The sequence below is a fragment of the Crassostrea angulata genome, chromosome 10 (genome assembly GCF_025612915.1).
Source record: "Crassostrea angulata isolate pt1a10 chromosome 10, ASM2561291v2, whole genome shotgun sequence".
Lineage (NCBI taxonomy): Eukaryota > Metazoa > Mollusca > Bivalvia > Ostreida > Ostreidae > Magallana > Magallana angulata.
In genome coordinates, this window is record NC_069120.1 from 15196934 (window position 1) to 15214113 (window position 17180).

At 34.3% G+C, this 17180-nt stretch overlaps 1 protein-coding gene across 1 annotated transcript in view; it reads left to right on the forward strand.

Annotated features, from left to right (window-relative positions):
• Window positions 1–1955: 1955 nt before the first annotated feature.
• The window catches only part of LOC128165636 (uncharacterized), a 66339-nt gene continuing 51114 nt past the window's right edge, over window positions 1956–17180 (forward strand). Inside the window, exons 1-6 of the mRNA XM_052830361.1 lie at window positions 1956–2050; window positions 4811–4956; window positions 7043–9505; window positions 11401–13677; window positions 13811–13923; window positions 15565–15637. Coding sequence (XP_052686321.1) covers window positions 4836–4956; window positions 7043–9505; window positions 11401–13677; window positions 13811–13923; window positions 15565–15637 — 5047 coding nt within the window. The 5' untranslated portion in view covers window positions 1956–2050; window positions 4811–4835. The remainder of the gene's footprint in view (window positions 2051–4810; window positions 4957–7042; window positions 9506–11400; window positions 13678–13810; window positions 13924–15564; window positions 15638–17180) is intronic.

The window sequence follows — 17180 nt, forward strand, 5'->3', positions numbered from 1 at the left end:
GCTGTAATTCTTCTTTCTTGCACAGCATATATTAATAGTACTTCTTGAGGTGAGGTTCCCAGACAGTTGATTGACCCATATTCCATCTTTGGTCTGACTGACATCCTGCTTCAAGATCAGTAGCATTTGCCCTTAATATTACCAGTTGTGGAGGTGATAAGAGGTTTCTCTCAGTTATAAAACTTATGTTTTGGTTCCATGATTGGTTGCATGGTTGAAATGTTGATTCTTGGGTATATATAACTGGCTTTGGAGGAAATTTAACAGCTAGATATACTTCCATGATGAATGTATAGTTTAGTTGCACATTCTTTCTGTTTGGTTGTGATACAGATTGCCTCCCTCATGTATGGGTTACCAGTATCTTGCATTTAGCCACAGGCACGTAGCATCGTTTTTGAAAGTGGGGGGGCCAAACTCGTCCAAAAAATCTTGACGGCGCTGAGGATTCTAGGTAAATTTAAAATTTAAAATGGCATAGTATATAACTTCAATTTCACTCCTCATTTCCTTATTTTCATATCAATTTTTTACATACTCCCAAAAAAATGTGGGGGGGGGGGGGCCAACTCCATGATAATTCAATTTTTTAAAGGTAAATTTTAAAAAATTTGTTACTGTGAGAAAAAGTGGGGGGGGGGGGGGGGGGCCTGGCCCCCCCCCTAATGCTACGTAGATGCCTGAGCCAATCTGCTTTCCCAGCCGGCGCTGAGGATTCTAGGTAAATTTGCAGTTTTCTAACATCCCTAATAATTCCCAAAAAAGCGGTAGGTTAATTAAAGACTGTTCTTTGAGGTGCTCCAGATCTAATGTGTTCTCATTTAGATGAGAAATGGCCCTCTATTAGTATATATACTCATTGTGTTTTGCTGGACAGAAAACTTGCATCTACTTCAGCAGACAGCTATAATTCATACACCATAACATTGGTCTTGTTCGGTATAGCAACCTTTGAGAAATCTATCAGCATCTGGGTGCTGTTTGTTATATATGATTCTCATAGCAAGGATAGTTGTTATCATTTTGGGACTCACAGAACATCACATCTTCCGATAACCCATGTGATGTACGTTGTTCTCAAATTCTTAACAGGGAAGGCGGCTGAAGATAATGTACCCTAGCTAGCTACCACCTTTAATACAAAGTTCCTGAGGTCATGTACACAGGTAGATAATGCAATATAAAGAGGCTTGCTCTTGTAACCCTTCTAAAATATTGGAGAGACATTTGCAGTTACCGATTGATCAAATTGGATGCCTGGAAGATCTATACATGTGCTGTATGTGAACAGAATGGTACTGGTGCCTAGATCTGGGAATTATGTTTGATCTGTATATATCATCTGTAATGAACACTGATGAAAACTGTTAATTCAGGAGAGCTAGCAACTTTAGGAACCTTCAGAAATGCATCAAGCTGTGTATTGTAATTCCAGCACTGTCACACCTCTTACTATGAGTAATAAAGGAGTAGAGTTTCCTGTATTCCACACCATGCATGTTTGATACATATTTTAGTTGTAATTAAACTTTATTAATAGAAAACTTGAAACTATAAATACTTTGTTATTTATTTGAACAAAAGGGGATTAGGAAAATATATAATGGTTGCATGTTAAAGAACTAAAAAACATAATATTTATTATGAATATCAAGATATATGTTGCATGAACAAGAATAATTTATATATCGGTACAAAAAAGGTTGTGTCTATATCACTAAAAAACAGTTAAATTTTAACTATCTTTATACAAGTAATTAACCTTAATCAAATTTACACAAATATTTATTTACATGGAAATTTTAATGTCCAAAATACTAAATTAATTATTATATTCCTAACATATAATAAAATACAATTTTAAGCATGCTAAGCAGATTTGTTCATGCTTCATTTCATATTTCCCGCGCGAACAATTTTTTTTTTCTCCCAGAAGGCATTTCGATGTAAAGACATGCGTGTAAAGTGTATTGCAAATGGCGGCACTTGTTATTGTTCCATGGCGTTGAAGAGACGAGCAAACTTCGAGTGATTCTAGTCACCCACAAAGGTTAGACAGGTTTACAAGAATGAATGCATCTTAGCACTTATTTCTGCATCTATCGAAATGGAAGTCGGAGCAGGAATTTTCGAGCTGCATTTAAAATTGCAATCAGCAAGTCAAGAGGTGTCATATTTGATCAAAATGGGGTTCCCTCTGCGGATTAGTGGCCAGCTAAAATGGCTTTGTATAACAATTTGCGTAGAAATGGCCATTATTTAATGCAATATTTTAACAGAAAAAGTGAATTTTGCATGTCATTAAAAGAATGATTGAACTTGTATTTTGCGTCACCAGTTTCGTTTTTTTTTCCGGTGGTTTGCTCTCGTAAATAGTAAACCGGAGGAGCCCATTCACGTAGTATTTTGCGTCATGGTTAAAGCTTTATTCTGAAATGCCAACTACAATATATGACATTATAGAGCCAACAAAAACTTAATATTCGAACCATAAGGAGCAATATTGTAGGCCAAATTATTTTTCGCATTTATATGACATTGATCATCATGGTTTCTATGTCACTTAGACCAACGGAAAAAAGCGACCATATTTTACATTTTTTGTAAAAACTCTCATCAGTCATAGGACTATATTATGCATAACTTATTAATACTGTGTAAATTACATTATTTAGTATAATTGCCAGTAAATGTCTTTTTATATGATATTCAGGAGGAGATAACTAGCATATTTTTATTAAAGTAATGTTCTTAGTCAAAACCTAATTTAGATATACAGACCTTCAAGTCGTATGACAAAATTGTAATATTACAATATTATAATGATTTATAAATGAGGTTATAACTATATTTTTTTGTTTCGGAAACCACCTAATCACATTCACATCCACACTTGGCATAGACAAAAGGTATCATAGTCAGAAAAGCCTTTTAAGGGACGTGTAGATATATATAACCAGGTAAGAAAAAAAAACATCATCAGTACAGTACATGATCTTAGGATGAAGATTTTTACAGTGATCAGACATCTGAAATGTCCGAATAAGAATATTGTCATTGTGGTGCTTTTTTTTAAAGGCTGTAGGTGTTGCTATCTTTTGATTGCTTTACCATTTGGGCTAGAATGGAGCTTTACATGTTGCAGTTTAAAAAAATATCATTCATGCTTTCCTTTGTTTATTTCTCCCTTCAGCTTTAACAGTATTGTAAAAAAGGAAAAGAAAAGATGAAACAGTAAAATTTTCATACCTTGTTTTAATATATTGAATGAAAGAGTGTTTTACAGTTGTTGCATGAAAAATTAGCTTGTATACTGGACTTTTCCCCAGTATGAGAACACATTGAAACTGGTAGTACATTTGTACCAGATGGGAAGAAAAACCTTGCCCATGTCAATGACCTACTAATAAAACTGTCAAATTTCAATTGTGATGCTACATTGTCAAGCATGTTATATGTACGGTAGTAAAGTGTTCATTGAGACAGAATGCTATGAGTCATAGTGTTTCAAACAATTTGAAAAAAAAATTACACCACATGATTGAATTAAATGCTAAATATATTTTTATAACCTCCCCCCCCCCCATTAAGATATGAAAATGAAGGGTCCAACAGAACCTGTTCACTTTTATTTTTTATTTATGGTATTATTTTCTCATTTTGTACTACTGTATGAGAAATATTTGCTTTAGAACAGACTGAGACACTGATATTTGCATGATGAAAAGATTGACATTTTAATTTTATAATTTTCTGTTTATTTTCAATGTTTTGAACTTAAATTAAAATGATTCTAACAATTTAATGCTGTTAAAGCAGGTTATGAATATGAATACTGTTCTATTTTTACAATCCTGTCCAAGGCAATTGGAATATAATATAGTTTTGTTATATAAACCTTTAATAGATAATAGTCAATTAATCAAGTTAGGGTTAGTGGCATACATAGAGATATCTGTTTTTTGGAATAGATGAAAAATCTCAACAACATTAAGTAAATTGAGTTGAGTGTTTAATGTTGTGTCCTGCATGAATATAGCCTGGACCTTTAGTGTTTCTCTGTCAGTTTACTGTCCTTCAAACACTGTAGTTATTTTTATCAAGCAATCTTTACCATGACCTAATTCTTCAACCTTGACTTTTCTGTAACGTTGACTTTACCATGCCTTATTTTGTGTTCAGTGCAAATAAATTAAAGATATCAAATATGTCTAATTTTTCTGACCTTGACCCAATGTGACCTTGACCTCACTTCTCCTTAGTTGGCACTTAGCATTAGCTACATTTCTTAGAAAGCATTAATTAAACTTCAAACAAAAACTTGCATTGGTAAGAGCACTTCAACACTGACATTATTTTCTGACTGAGGCGTGCATGGATATATTTCTAGTTTATCCATGATGACGCAACAAGTCCACAAGGAACTAATTAGAAGTATTTTGAAACAGGTTACAACCTTAGCTTGAGCGAAGGCTATTTACATTATTCATAGTTCTTATGTTTGTGTAATGTATGAACATTCAAAACCAGTTCTTTGTATAACATGATATTACTATTACTATAATAATACATGCAATGTGGGGAAAAAACTAGGTAATGTGTTAATCACTTGTAGTTAAATTCAGTTATAGGCATTTAGTACATGTATTACCATACTTGAATATAAGATAAAAATTGTGCATGTACGTAACACGACTCGCATGCAGTATTGGGGCCTTTGGATGAGTTTTGATAAAGTTGTTTTGCATAAAAATATTGTACAATCAAATTACTCAAATAGCCAATGTATGTTCGAACTGTAACTTTGTAGGTGAGCTTATGCCGTCGTGGTGACGATGGGTCCTCAAGAGGACTTTGTGGAGACGGTCTTCACCTGCGAAGGAGACATTAATGACCCTGATTTGAAGAACCGCCTTGAAGATTTCAGAAGTACTCTCAAAGATCTTTTATCCACAGGTAAAGCAGATGGGTTTTCTTCATAAAAAAATATGCAGGAAATATATAGTTTAAGTCTTAATTAAATAAGATATGACTTTTAAGTGAACTTGACTCTTTACCTTGCCTTTTGGTTTATTAGGGTCTTCCGTTTCCAACGGAAGACCCTATTGTTTTTGTTAGGTTTCTTTTTCTCTATTTTTCACTATTATTATTCTTTTTTTTCTTAACATCTTTCTTAAAACTCAAATATCTCGAATATGCTACAACGGATTTTTATGAAATTTTCACGAATAATACAAAATATCAAGGTCTTTTATCACTTACATTTTTGGGAGTTGATTTTAATCAACTCTCCTATGCAGTTACTCAGGCAAACCGAAAGTGAAACAGTGTTTGGACCTTAGCACAAATCAACACTGCTGACAACATTTAGTTCAAATCAAAAATTCGATGTAATGAGTTCTTAAGCATTGTTTTTCAAGGAAAATAATTTATAGATACCTTGTAAATAGTCAGATTTTAAATGGTAAGAACAATTACGATATTTTTTGAAGTTGTACATTTTATGTATTCCTACGCCAGAGTATAATATAGTCTCGTTCAACCAGACGCTCGGCTGTCTCCGTAAATCTACGACAAGCAGAGAGTCTCTCTTGCTTGTCGGAGATTAACGGATACAGCTGAGAGTCTGGTTGAACGAGACTAGAGTTCAATTTTGCTTGGATCCATACAATTTCTCATAACTATTTCGACTACTGATACGCAGTTTGATGGACTAATTTGATATTGGATTTTCACGAATGTCCTGTAGGAGTATTTATATTATAAAAAATGTGCGTAATTCAAAGACTTATAGGAATTTACTTGCCATGCATGCAAAATTACATATCGTTGATTTTAAAATAAATAATGATCGATAAAATCAACTCCTGTCAGTACTTCAGTACTTTGATTGTTGATGACGTTGGAAACGGAAGACCCTATTGATTTTGTTAGGTTTCTTTTTCTCTATTTTTCACTATTATTACTCTTTTATTTCTTAACATCTTTCTTAAAACTCAAATATCTCGAATATGCTACAACAGATTTTTATGAAATTTTCACTAATAAAAAATATCAAGGTCTTTTATCATTTACATTTTTGTTGATGACGTCACTTCCGGTCGGCCGTTATGTTCGATTTTCTTTTTTTAAGTGATTTTGTGCTCCCTATTTCTCAAAAACGATGAAAGATAGAACATTGAAATTTTCAGGAATAATATATTTTTAAATTTTTAGTGCCGATCAGGTAAAACCATGATCGTCCGTCACTTCCGGCCCGCTAAAACAGCATTTTTAGAAAATTGTGTTTTAAAAAAATTTCAAATTAAAAAATTTACAATTTCTTTTCATCAGAATGTTTTAAACTTATCAAATTTTAATATGAGCAGGTCGTCCGTCACTTTCGGTCGTCATTGGAAGTCATTCCAAAATTTTGATTTTTGGATTTTTAAAGCATATACATTTTGTAGACATTTTTGTACTGAATACAAAACTAAAAACAGTTTTAATATCGGACAATGCATTGCAGAGAAATTGCAGTTTTAAAATGATCTTTTCCGGAAATCTCAATATTGCAGTGTAGGTCCCAAAATTAGTTTAAAAGGAAGTTGTAACTCGTACCAAATGTCAACATTTTGATTTAACCCTATCATTTATTCATAATCAAACGGAAGACCCACTCGTTGCTTGCAACGAGATCGTGTCTAGTTTCCCATTATGTTTAGTCTAGCTTTCAACCTATTTTGGAACAACATTTCAGGCCTTTCCTGTTTTGGTTGCAGGCAGTAGGCAGACTTACTTTATAGTGAATCACAGAAATTGACTTATTTAAAATTAGCATAGTTAAGACATTTGGGATATCTGTACATTGTATTGGTTGGTTGATTGTTCTTAGGAATGTAGATGTCAGGAATTTATATTGACATTTTCTATTATGTAGAAATATCGTCATCAATTTTTGAAAAGGTTGCACATATTTAGATAAGGGAGGAGTATTAAAAGACATTTCTTTGAACTTTCTTTTACTTTTTAAAGACTTATTATCATTTTAATATCATTACAGATAAAAGAAAATTAATTCTTAAAAAAGTGGAACCCTGGAATAGTGTGAAAGTGACATTTAACATCCCCCTAGAGGCAGCAACAAGGCTGAAGCAACTGGCACAGCAAGGAGATTCAACCTTGAAACAGCTAGGTGTCTTGGCAGTTCAGTTAGAAGGGGATCAAATTATTTCTTTAACAATAGCTGGCCGAAATAATGAACATACAAAATTAATATTTAAAACTGCCAATGAAACTGTTAATGGAGCAGCAGCTGTATTCAATAAAGGGTCACCAGCTCTTGGACAACCAGGGGATTTCAATGGACCTGGTACCAGTGAAGCATCTAGGAAAAATATTGCAGACTATTTAAAACATGGTTCCCAACTCCTTGGGTCCTTCCTACCCCCACAGCTTGACGGTAGGAGAAATATTAACCAGGATGTATTCTCTGGTGAAAACTCGGCTAGTAGGACACCCATACCTCCGGGTCCAAATCTGCTACAAAGAAATGGTCCTCAAAATGTACATGATCCAAGACTGTTGCAGTCTGCAAAGGATCAGCCAGGATTTCCCATGTTTATGGACAATCACATGACCTTACCTCCCCCACCTCCCTACCCAGGGATTCCAGCCACTAGCCCTCTTCTTGTGAATTTACTGCAAACGGATGCAATGGCAAACTTTGTGAACAGTAAAATGTTGCCTCCAACAGAAAGTAGCCCACCTCCGAAAAAGAAGCGCAAACCTAGGAAACCAAAAGAGAAAAACAAAACTGCAACACTTGAAATGGACATGGGGAATCCCAATAATCCAAATCCAGCCTTGGGACATTGTGGTTTGCCTACATCAATGAACAGTTCCAGCATGCCTTCAATGATGGTTACTCAAGCACTCCCTGCCAACCCAATGTCAGCAGGGACATGCAGTGCATTATCAGAGCGGACCATGTCTTCTTTTCCAGCAAATTCAGACTTTCACCCTATCATGAGTGGTGTCAATCCTCAGTTAAAGGACTTCATGCTCACAAACAAAATGCAACATAAACAGGCCCATTCTGACAATACATCAGGGAAGATAATTAATCCTTACACTGGAATTCTAGAACCTATTGAGAGTTCAGACTCCAGTCCATGTAAAAGTGATAATTCAATGGATAGTTTTTCTCCTCTGAAAAAAGTGTCTCCAAAGGACAGGAGAACCATTGGCCTAGCAATGTGTACCTCTTCCATTGTCAAAAGTGTGCCAAGTTCTGCTCCCACTTCAGACAAAGTTAGAAATTATCATGGGACAAGGCCCATCAGTAATGTCGGGGTTTCATCTAGTCTTCACATTCAAAGTGACAGTGCTGGTCATCAATTCACGGGGACGACCAATCCTGCTTCTATGGCTTATTCTGGAATAACAACTGCAGTTGTTACCACAGCGGCCATCAGTGCTTATAACCCAATCATTGCTACTTCTCATTCTGCTGTTGCAAGTGAGAGCCTGGTCAGCACCAGAACTAGTGTTGTGATGCATCCAACTACATCAAGTGAAAATGGACCACTTGGCATAGATAGATTAATACACACAAATCCTACAAACTTAGTGCATGAAAGTAAAATCTCAGAGACATCCATCCATGAACATATAACTGGGAGAACAGAGACATCTATTACGACTTCTGTTGGAAGTTCAAACACTGACCCATTGCTCAATATTTCTCATCCCAATCCAGCCAAAAATAATCCTCACTTAGGCAGCCAGATGGACAGTCCAGGGGCAGACTCGGAAAATTCCAATCATTGTGGTTTGTTACAAGACTCTAATATGCAAAATGAGATGGGTGCTACAAACCCAGGTTGTCATCTGGAAGGGAAAGCGTACAATCATGATTCAGGAGTGGGGAGTTCATCAGAAAGGTCAGATGACACTCCCTCTGAACCCGGGGATGACCTTAAACTAGTGCATTTAGTGGTTGAAGAAAATATAAAAGTGTCGGATGCTTTGTTAAACAAAGTATCGGCATCTAAAATTGTGACACAATCAAAACTTGTGACAGAAAATTGTACCCAAGGGTTGGATAGTACCAGCAAAACGGTTACATCTAACGAGAGCTTGAATGTCCAAAGTACTGTGCAAAAAAGTACCAGTATGGACCTGACTGTGGGTTATGCCATGACAAACTCATTTGAAGGCAAACAGAGTGATATATCGGCCATGATGACTATGAACAAAGTGTTAAGTCATGTGAATGAGAAAACTTTGTACAATCACATAGGTAAGCAAACTTCAAACACGGTTCTTCATTGGTCAACCACAGATAAGTTTATATCCAATCAGATGGAGACAAAGAAGCACAGTAGTCCTAAAAGCCTGGCATCCAGTGAGATGCACAAACACCTACCAGCACATTTGTTTCCAAAGCAGCACGCTAACCAGCACAGTAAGGCAAAGCGGAAAATGGAGCATTCACTAAACGCACAAGCACACTTCTATTCTGGTGGGTAATCTAGCACTGAATCTGTTATACACATGCTGCAAATGCATTGTATGATAAAAAAAACTTTTTTTTTTCATAATCCATACTTATACACATGCTCACTTCTTAGAATTATTCTCTCTCATCTTGTTACCATTTGATGCAATCAAATTAAATTTGATGCAATCCAATTCCCTGTTGAAAATACATTTACATATTTTGTACACTCACTTTTAATATTGATATGCTCATTTATTTATAAGTGTATACTCTTTCATTTAAATTTTTTAATCAGTTTACGGAGAATAATTGTGTTAACTTGTTATTCAGTTTTATGTACTTATATTCACATGCATCAAATAGTGACATCATGATAAAGATAAAGACATGGTTAAATAGTTGTTTATTACCTATAACAACGAACAACATTTTAAAGTTTTTGTGAAAATCACGGGCACTTATTTCTGGGATAAAGTTTACCTTACACAAGGTATCTAACTCGGATTTTCATTGAGTACTTCCCTTAAGTAAGTAGCAATCATTTTTTTTTATTTCAATGGAAAAGCAGGGGACAAAGTGTTTAGTACCATTCTCTTCAATGAGAATTTTCCTGGAAAATCATATTTAAAATGCTTGCCTTTATTTTTTTCCAACTGCATAGACAGCTTCCAAACATTGCTTGTCTACTGGTAAAGTCATTTCCACACCACAAACACTTAGTACTGACCTCAGTGTGTCAGTTGATTACATATCACTTGCAGGAATTTGGGAAAGCTAAAAATGTTGCAGGTTATGGTATGTGAAACAAAGCATTTATTCTATTAAAAATGTTATAGTTTTCTGATTTTTTGGTTGATGATCAGTTTAACTTTTGCAATTGTTTTTGCACATGATATTTTTTTTTCAAACTGTTGATTTTAATTTTTTCATTCTGCTTAGACTTGTATACATGATTTTGTGGTGTGAAACAACTTTTTCAGTTAGCAAGCTATGTTTGGACGCTGTTTTAAGCAGATATGAAGAAATTAAGGCAAGCATGCCATGTAAACTATCGTAAAACAAAATTGAAATAAACAATTTTCCGTCTCTTTTCTTTTAAAAGCAAAAATTTAATGAACTTGTGGATGGGATACTCTACGAAATTAGGAGTTAGATAACTTGTTATTATTGTAATTTGTGTCAAACTATTGTAGAAACAGATGCCTATGTAAAAATGGGAAAATTAAGCTGTTATGATTGGAATTGCCAATGCACTAGATATTCCATTATATATGGGAAAGCTTTATATAATTTTGATTAAAGTTTAATCACAATATTTCAATAGTATGACGGGCAAGTATTTTTATTTTTTTTTTGCAAGATTTAAAAAAGGGGAATAAGTCAAAATTCTTATTTCAACTTAAAATTGAGTTAACCTCCTTTTTCAATACAGCTGCATCTGACCATATAAGGTGGTGCCTGTGAACAAATACATTAATTATTTTAGCCTAATATCACTGTGCAAACATTCTGATATAGTTTAGATTTATGCTAGTTTAAAATCTGATCCTTTAATCATGTAAGAGGGTAAATTTTTTAAACAGAGAAGAGAAAAATCCAAAGGGGGGAGGGGAGAGGGAGGTCATTTTTTATATGGCACTGAAATAAAATCTAATTAATACATAGAAATTGTAAAAAACTCATTTAGTTTATATCATAATCCTAAGTGGGTTTTAAAAAAAAAAAATGTCAAAGATTGCTCTCAAATATAATAAATGGTTTCATTTGGTGAGTTTTTATTAATCATGCCCTTATAGTAAAAAATACAATCTTTTTTAAACTTATTTTGTGGTCAGTATTTGCATTCATTGAAAGAGTTAACCATGTTTTGGGGTTTTTTGTAACTTAATTAATTTTATATATGTATTTTTTTTTAGAAATGGAAGGATCTTATCACCCTGTAGTGTCTAAAAATGCAAACGAGGTACTGCTTCAAAACAACATAGATGTGAATTCAGTGTCATCTATATCATCCTCATCCAGTATGGGTCAAGTGCCAATGCCAAATTATAGCAAACAGTGTGACGTAGGGAGTTCTGCGGTGAGCAAAGTTATGTGCAATAGTGATCTCCATCCCAGTATTCAGTATTCTTCTGGTTTTGACTCAAACAATTCCTTAAATTCTGTGATTCCTAAAGACATACAGATGCAAAAAAAATACTCAAAATGTCCCCAAGAGTTAAAAGGAAAATCCCCAGCTAACTCCAATTCACATCAGATGGACTCTACTGTTTCCACTTACTCAGTGGCTAACTCTATGGTAGAGAAGCGAAGCAGTGATGTGTCTCAGGGAAATGCAGAAGGAATCACATCAGCTCCACCTCTGACACCAAAATCTGTTCACTCCTCAGACTCCAGTCGAAATGTGACTAACATGTATAGACGAAAGTCTCCGACTGGTCCGGGCACAAGTTCAAATCAACAACATTTCTTAAATCCTGGTTTACCTTTGGCTAAAAGCTTAACAGAGTCAGTTCAAAAAGTTGTTAAAGCACTTCCATCTATAGAAAGTTCAACTCTACCTCATCAGCGTAAATCTCCTGTTAATTCATCATGTAAAGTTTCTTGCTCTTCTTCACCTTCAAAACCTGCCAAAACAAGTGACACTAGACCTTCTGTTTTAGAATCTTTCACAATGAAACAGATTATACCATTCTCCTCAGCAGCTGTGATTTCAGAAACAAACTTGACTAATTCAGGTGACCTTGTGAATTCCCTCCATGGCTTTAATGAGCACAGTGTATCTAGTCAGGGTATTGAAAAACTTTTACTCCCACAAAACAGTGCTCCATTACCAGTGTTACAAATTGAATCTAGTCATGAACTGGAATTTAGCAACGTTCCATCAGAAAATCATCTTGGTGTAGACATTGATTGCAAACAGAATTTTCGTGAAACAAAATCACAAAGTCTTCTCGATAACTCAAAACCAAGTTCACAAGATGTAATTGTGAAAAAGGAAAATTCTTCTAATAAGAGTGAAAACTGTGATAACAAAAGTGATCTGCAGACATGTGAGCCTCATGCTCAGAAAAGCCAACACAGTGACAGTCAGGATAGTAACAAGACCAAGTCTGTGATTCTCACGAGTGCTGAATCTGGTAGCACACCCATTCATGAACCCACCCATGAAATGGAATCTCAACAAGAAGTAGAGAAAACTGTGATTTCAACTCAGTCAGAAAAAGACAGCAAAATGGAGACAAGTGCTAAAGATGGCAAGAACACCGAATTACCAATCAAGGTAAACCATGTACAGAGTAAACTCCCAGACACAAAGCGTGCTGATGACACAAATTCAGGTAATTCTAAGAATGCTGACTCAAAAAAAGAAAGTCCAAAAACAAGTTCCAAATCTAAAGGAAGTGGGGATGTGAACTTTAAATCAAAGAGGCTGGAGTTGGAGGAGAAGAATATGGAAGTGACAGTTGTGACAAAGGTTAAGCCACTGGAGCAGAGGCAGCAGGACAAGTCTGAGCCCACAGTACCACCTATAATCATTAGAGTGAGAAAAAGCACAGAATCCAATGATGCCTCTAAAGCCATTCCTGAAGTATTGGCAGCTAATACTGAAGAATCTCATTTGTCTATGACCCTGAGGGGAAAGGGCACATCTAAGAGCCCTGAGGATCCTGTGCATAACTTGCGGCACTCTAAGGCTCAGAAACAGGTCTTGGAGCAAACGGATAAGTCCGACAAAAACTCAGAGAAAGATTCCAATAAAAATGTCATTGATGAGGATTCTGTGAAACGAAATCTAAGGAGGAGAAAATGTGTCACAAATGATAATGAAACTGAGGCAAAGAAACCCATGCTGGAAAATGAGGATGTGGCAAGGCACACGCGTTCTAATGATCTCAAAGAAAGCAACTCTAACACTGTGACTGTCAAAAAGGCAGATGCACCTGTGCTTCAAAAAATGGACACTTCTAAATGTGAAGAAGAGATTGAGACATCCCCAGTTGTTGATGGTGTGAAGTCAGGTTTAAGAGCTCGCACTAATGCTAAAACAGCTGAAGACAAACAAAAGGGGTCTGGTGTTAAGGACATGAAAAAAACAAAGACTGAGGATGAAAACTTTATTAGAAATAAACAAGTGTCCCGCCAAAAGAAACTCTCTCCTTCTGTTCCTCCTGAGAAGACATCAGCAAGTGGTAAACAGAAAATTGGTCAAAACTTTAACCCTGATCTAATTTAAATCTTTCTGTATCAAAAAATAAATCTTTAAATCAAGTGACATCGATTATTAGATCATAAATTTATCCTAAATGTTTTTATAGCAATTAGAGAAAAATCTCCACTTCGTGGAAGTCGGACCAGAGGACAAACATTACCAAATGCAGAGGATGAGGGAAATAAGAGATCCACAAGATCTGCTAAAACAAAAGGCGATATCAAAGGTAGGGTTGAATTATCCCAGATGGTCATTTTCTCATGTTCATTCATAACTTGTTCATACTACCGGGGTAATTAAATCTGAATCATGCACAGGGTTAGAATTGGTGTAGAGACAAGTTTTGTCCATTTGAGCTAACTAATATTCATTATGTTAATGCAAACAGAGAATGGAGAAGCATATTTTACAGCTCCACAAATGAAATGACCAGTAGTGGAAGGCTTTTAGCTGAAGGTACTGGTATAAATTTGATGTTGTGCAAATGCTTGTAACCAAATGCAGTCCTTTGGGTGTTGTTCATTTTGCCAAAAAATTATTTTGTAAATAAAGGGGTGAGGTGTACTTGTATAACATTGCCATTGTAAAAAAAAATCTTTTTTTTACTGTATATTTTTTTCAAAAGCAAATGAAATACAAATAAGTTTCTTGCATTTTCAATTTTATTGAAAGGTGTGTGGGGGTGTGCATTTGTGCATATTTTTTGCTTTTCCTATTTTGTATTTTGGTTCTCTATAAACTTTTGTATATTTTCTCCTAAATTTTGAATATATGATATCCAAGATAAGTTCTCATTCTTAGTTACATACTTGGTCAGCTAAAAAATTAAATTTTTGGATGTTTGACCTGAAAGGTCAAATGTTATCAATTTGTATAGACATATTGATGTCCAATTGATCATTTCGGTCACTATTCTGTGAAATTTGAGAAAATGGTGATTATTATAACACTTCGGGGGGAAAAATCTTTTAATTAATGCAAGATAGACATTTGAGCTTTCAGAAATGACATGTTCGTTTGGTGCTGATCTTTTAGCAACATGGAGTTGTTTTTTTCTTTTTATATTAAAACCCAACTCCTGCCTCGATGTCAATCAATCCATACTCCTCTCTTCTCTCTCCCCCAACACATTTTATTCTTTAAGTTTGAATCATTTCTCACAAAGATTACTTGATGAGGGTTAGATTTACAGGCATCTCCAAGAACAAATCTCTTATTTTTCATTATGACGGAAGCTTTTGAGTTTGTCTTAGTTCAGTTTTTATAGAGAGATTATATTTCATACAATATTGGGCTTGTTCCTTTCAGAAAGGTATTTCTATTTTTCAAATTTATCTGACATAGGAAGAATTATGAAAGCAAAATAAAACATGAGTGAATAGTGTGATGATGAACCTAATAACTATGTACATGTACTTCAGAATGCACAATAAAGGTTCAATACAAGGGGGTCTGTACTTTGTCAAAATATTGTGTCTTCAAAATTTGAAAAAAAATAAATTAAAACAAACTTACCTGTGTGGATATTAAAAAGATAATGGTCTATTCTTTTTATTTTTGCTGTATCTGTGGTATCTTAGAATTCATTTTCATCTTTTTGATTTGCTTTAAAGATGTTTTCATTTTTTATCATTTGATTATCAATCATACAGGTATATATTTTTAGCAAACTGGTGTTGTTTTATTCATTGAAATTTTAGAGTTAAGTACACATATGTTTTGAAAGTAAAACAAAGATATTGTTAGAATGTTTGCTAAGAAGAGACACTTCATTTCTTTTAAGGTAAAGCAAATCTTTTTTAATGATATTAAATAAAACAAAAAGAAGAAGTAAGATTGAAAATTAACAGAGCATTTTCATTTTCAGATGCAACCGATACCCTACCTCCAAATAGTAAGAGGCGACGCCCCTCTCGTGATCACAGATGATGGGTGGTTTGGTGAGGGCTGTTAGGCTGTAAAGAGTGCTGGAACTTGACTTGCTGTCTCATGTACATAACTTCCTTGTGATATAGTCCACTGAACAGAAATATTGTACATGTTCTGTGTTGTGTACAATGCTCATAGTTGTATTGAAGCCAGGCTGGTTCTGATGTATAAATTGTACATATATAATATATATTAAATGTGTGTAAAAAAAAAATTAATTGTACAGAATGAAAGTATAAGTGCTTATTATAATTTTCTTTCACTTCATAAATCATTAACAAAGACTGCATTACGAGAAAAACATTTCTTTTATTTTTAAGAAATTGTGTTATTGGTCAAAATAACTGATGATTTATTTCTTTTACTCTTTACCAATTATAAACCATTTCTATCAAAATGGATTGGGTAATACACATTTTAAATCTTATTTATTATGAAATGGGTGTGCCTCTGTGATTGCAAAAGGAAATTTGTGTATGGGTTGTAGTGTTAGACTTTATGTTTGCAGTGTGCAGTATAAGGTCAAATTTTATTGCTTGTCTGAAGAAAAAATAATTCCCAAATATATTTGACATGATAATAAGTTTCTATCTCTTGATTTTACAAAACATGCAACTGCTGGTGAACATATATTGACCGAGCAGTAATTAGAATAATGAGGAAATATATGTGCCAATGATGATGGATATTAGATTTGTTATAATTTTTCAGTAGACTATATAGTAAGGGGGAAAAGTTGAAAAAAAGAAGAGCCATATTCTTTGAGCTGGATACTTAATTGGGAAATAATTTGATAGTCAATGTACTGCCATGTTTTATCTTGTTTTTGTTGCATAATTTTTAGATATATATCATTGTATATAAGCTGCGTGCAGCAACATAGAAATATTTATGATTTTTTTTCCCCCTGGCTTGTAAATTGTTTTATATATAAAGATATATAGGGCCTTTAGTTTAAAGTGTATATCTGTACTCGTCTTTTTTCTAGTCTATAAGAGTACTATAATTACATTACTGACCAATGTTGATGTTATTAATATTATTATCATGTATTGATTATATGAGAGGTTCTTTTTATAAATTGAAGAGTGAATAATGGATATATCATATGAAGCTTTTGTGTGACAGTCTGCCGTGGGCTGATTTTTCCTTCCTTTCCTCCCCTTGTAGGTGACTGCTTTATGTGCTGTTGATGTCCCATTGGAGAATTCAGACATGTCTTCTTTCTGTTATCGTGTAGTTTAGCAGACTTTTGTCTTACTTTTCCTTGGTGTCAATTCAGCATATTTTTATTTTTATATCCATAATTGTGAATAAACATAGCTCACACATTTAAATGCTTAGTTTTATTTTGCAGTTATCATATATTTTCGAAATGCTTAACACTAGCTAATGAACACCAAAAACAAAAATATTTTTTACATCACAGATGTAATTTCAAAAACAAATTTAAGTTAAACCAGCTCCCCTTTGCTTATGACTGAAATTGTCATTTCAAGTAAATGGAATGAGTTTGTAAGTAAAATGTTACACTGGAACACTTGCTACAGAAAT